This window comes from Panicum virgatum, chromosome 1N (assembly GCF_016808335.1).
Source record: "Panicum virgatum strain AP13 chromosome 1N, P.virgatum_v5, whole genome shotgun sequence".
Taxonomy (NCBI): Eukaryota; Viridiplantae; Streptophyta; class Magnoliopsida; order Poales; family Poaceae; genus Panicum; species Panicum virgatum.
The window spans coordinates 26,554,038-26,557,880 of NC_053145.1; the positions used below are offsets into that span (position 1 = coordinate 26,554,038).

At 40.3% G+C, this 3,843-nt stretch overlaps 1 protein-coding gene across 1 annotated transcript; it reads left to right on the plus strand.

Moving 5' to 3' along the window:
- On the plus strand, positions 1 to 3,549 carry LOC120655547 (protein MAK16 homolog B-like). The gene is made up of 10 exons (XM_039933409.1): positions 1 to 134; positions 197 to 469; positions 542 to 651; positions 996 to 1,114; positions 1,195 to 1,292; positions 2,270 to 2,357; positions 2,430 to 2,564; positions 2,657 to 2,738; positions 2,850 to 2,962; positions 3,274 to 3,549. Exons 2-10 carry the CDS (start codon positions 411 to 413, stop codon positions 3,319 to 3,321), a joined length of 852 nt encoding a protein of 283 aa, XP_039789343.1. The 5' UTR covers positions 1 to 134; positions 197 to 410; the 3' UTR covers positions 3,322 to 3,549.
- Positions 3,550 to 3,843: the final 294 nt, after the last annotated feature.

The window sequence follows — 3,843 nt, forward strand, 5'->3', positions numbered from 1 at the left end:
ACGGCGCCCTGCGGCGGCGGCCGCCACTCCTTCCTTGCTGCGGAGACGCCCTCGTTGCGGCCACTCCTCCATCAATCTTTCACATATATACATACTTACTCGACTCTCGCCGCGACGGCAGTCCTCGACTCCAGGCGGCAGGCTCATATATACATACTTACTCGACTCTCGCCGCGACGGCAGTCCTCGACTCCAGGCGGCAGGCTCGTGGGGGCCCGATTGCTGCCTCCCCAGCTAGGGCTCGCCGTCGCCCACCCTCACTCAGGGACGGTCGCCCTCCGCCCGCTCCTCCTAGTAACTGGGGCGGAGCCAGCACTAGCAATCAGAAGCGGGGAGATCCCCAGGAACTCGGCGGCGGCGCCGCAGGCCGCAAGGCAGAGCAGCAAACCGGCCGAGTAGCGGGTTCCAAAATGAGCGACGGCGTGATATGGCACTGCATCCGGCACAACCACTGCAGCTTCATGGCTAAGTATCGCCACTACCCCCCCCCCTATTGTTTCAGTTTACTTGGTTTTCTTACGGCGGCACCTGTGTTTCGCAGGATTACGACAGGGATATTTTGCCGGAATCCCTACAACGCTACGGGCATATGCAACCGGAGCTCCTGCCCTCTTGCCAACAGTCGTTATGCCACCATCCGGGATCATGACGGTGATCACTGCTTTGTTATTGTTGATAATTTGGTCACGGATGCAAATGTGTATATCAATCAAGAGTCAAGATGACTGCATTTTGCCTCTTTAAGTTTGGTTTTGCTTTCTGCGGGAACAAATTGTTCTACCTTGTGTTGCAGTTTTGATGAAATGAAACAGAAACCATGAGGATTCGCAATATATTTTTGTCAAGGGTGCAGATTTTTATGTTGTGCCTGACAATCTTCCAGTGCCTTTTATGCACTTTTCCATGCTCTCAACTTAGAATCTTATGCTTATCGGTCAACTAAAATCTTCTGCTGATTTTATTTTGCTGTTTTTCCTCCTTAAATGGTTATGCAGGTGTCTTCTATCTGTACATGAAAACTGCTGAAAGAGCTCATCTGCCAAACAAATTATGGGAGAGAGTCAAACTGCCAAGGAATTATGAGAAAGCAATGGATGTCATTAACAAGCATCTTGTATGAATCTCTAGCTAATGTACATTGTCCATCTAATTTAGAGTAGTTAGTCTCATTGCTTGGCTTACTTTGTTGTGAAGGAATTTTGGCCTAAGTTACTTGTGCACAAGATCAAACAGCGGCTGACAAAAATGACTCAATATCGTATAAGAATGAGGAAGCTTCAACTTAAAGTGAGGTAGGAACTTCTATGTTAATTGCTGTAATATATTGTATTTTTGTTGAAAATAAATTTTATACTCATGACTCATGAGTACCAAAGAGTACAATTTAAATGTAGCATATGCTTCAAGGATAGTGTTATAACAAATTAACATGTGATTCTGCTTGGTTGGCATTACCATGTCTTATATTGATTTGCGCAGAAAGGACAGACAAGAAGGGATTGTAATCCTTATGTTCATTTTTAAATATTTTCATGAATCTATGTTCATTCATGAGAAGAGAGCCTCCAAATTTTGAAGATACCAACAATGTTCATATAAGTGTAAGAAACAGTATGCCAATGTGGAGGTAGTTAGTATGTGTAGCGCACGAACTTATATTGCAAGATCCTAAGGAAAGGATTATTGCAAGAAATGCCTTCTGTCTGTTCACAATTCTGTTGCAGCAGTAGCAGCAACCTACCATAGTTTTTTTTATTCTCCCAATTCCAGATCTCTGCGATTGTTTCAATGATCAAAATCACTGTTCTGTTTTGGAATCCGATTCTATGCACTGGTGGTGTCTAAGTCAACCAGATTTCACGTGTTAAATACTTGTTGACAGATATTAGACCAAATCCCTTGTGGTAGGAGGGGTGGTAACCTGATCAGCTAAATGATTGAGCCTAGTTCATACTTACAAAACTAACTCTAAGTGGAATCATTAGAGCTCTAAATTTTTATGGGTTTAAGGAGGAGAAATGGCTATGTCTAAATGTTTACTACAATCAGTAATCTGGATATTGAAAAGTATGGTACTCGTTTTGTTTGGCTGTCTTGAGGTGTATTCGACTCTGATCTGTCTGCTTTTAGGTGGATTGTTCTTTGCTCTGATCAATGTGCCATTTGTCTGTAACCAAGTTTCATAAAAAAATGGTTCATCTTGTGATGCATTGTAATTTAAACTTCTGGACCATGAAAAGTTGTTTGACTTATGCCTCCGTTCTTTTAGGGAGAAGGTTATGACAATGCCCAGGAAGCAAACTCAGCGTGATCTCAGGAGACTGGAGAAAGCTGAAAAGGCTGCTCAACTAGAAAAGGTTATTGTTTGTTACATAATTTTTTCTTTATGTGGTATTGACACATAGTAACATATATATGTTGTCAAGCAGAACATTGAAAGTGAATTGAAGGAACGCCTGAAGAAAGGTGTTTATGGTGATATCTATAATGTTCCCTTCAAAGAGTTTGATGAAGTTCTTGACATGGAAAGAGATGAAGTGGTTCTTGAAGAAGAGGATGAAAAAGTAAGCATTGTACTGAATACCTGCAAGCCCAGTTTGTTGCTATCTTCTCAGTTTTCACCAGCATTTTCATTTGTGTTTGCTTGAAAATATAGGAAGGAGCGGTAGAGTATGTCGAAGGTGATGACATGGAAGAGATGGATCACATGGATGATATGGAAGATTTTGAAGGCCTCAGTGAGTAGCTTTGCTGAAACTTCCATGAGTCTTCAAGTTGGGACACATGCACGTATGGATTGTTGCTAAATGCTAATGTAATTTCCTTTGGAAAATGCTAATTGGTTGCAGGAGGCACAGACGAAGATGATCATTTGGATAGCCAAGTACCAAAGAAACCTAAGGGATTGGGTTCTTATTTCAAGCAAAATGCAGGGAAAAGGTCTAGAAAGGTTATGACTGAGGTAAAGATAGTAAGATCGCAATAATCTCAGTATTTCCTTTTCTGATACATTTAGTTTTCCCATGATGTAGTTCGATAACAATCGTTATTTGTCACATATCCATGTTAGTAGTCAAATGGTGAGTTGCTAGTAGGAATTACTGCCCAATATTATTCTTGATTATAATGATGTTCTATGTTTCTCAGATCAAATTATCTGTGATGAAGTTTTTTGAAAGTATACTTTTGCTATCAGATTTTACGGTTCCTACAGGAATGAAGTCAACATTGTGATATTAAAAACTTATAATTCTTGTTGCCTATGTATGACAGGTGGAACAAGACGAAGAGACAAATACCAGGCAAAGGACCCGAATGTGAATTCGGCAGAGTGGGTGACTTTTGTTGTGTATTAGATCATTTTATTTGCCTTCTTTATTTTAATGCGTAACATTCACCTGGGTTCCTGTGGAGAAGCGATCCATATTTGTCCATGCTCTGTAATTAGGCTAACTAAAAAATTAGCCTTTGCAGTCTAAGCAACTGATGCAGCAAATCTGAATCTTTATGCCCTGTTTGGAATCAACCGATGGATTGTCCCTTACCTCTTTTTATAGTCGGCCTGTCTAACCTCTTTTTATAGGTTTATAGTCGGCCTGTATTATCTAAATCTATAAGTTTTAAATGCAACTGAGCTGTTCTTGGGAAAGCGTTCGGACTTAGGACCAATTTCTTGGACATTTTTGTCGCACTGGTGGAGGTGCACATGTTTTAGAAAATCTCATAAATAAGAATTTATATTAATGAAATATAACATAAACCATAATTTATATTTATACTAGCGACATACATGACGTAATGATATATTTAAAAAAGTAATCAAGTAACCAACATTTAATAATT

Bases quoted from the DNA above. Each gene is read 5' to 3' on its own strand.
- LOC120655547 (XM_039933409.1), top strand. From the start codon at position 411: ATGAGCGACGGCGTGATATGGCACTGCATCCGGCACAACCACTGCAGC. The intron at 1,115-1,194 runs GTATGAATCTCT...TTTGTTGTGAAG, and splicing joins ATGTCATTAACAAGCATCTT to GAATTTTGGCCTAAGTTACT. The intron at 2,358-2,429 runs GTTATTGTTTGT...GTTGTCAAGCAG, and splicing joins AGGCTGCTCAACTAGAAAAG to AACATTGAAAGTGAATTGAA.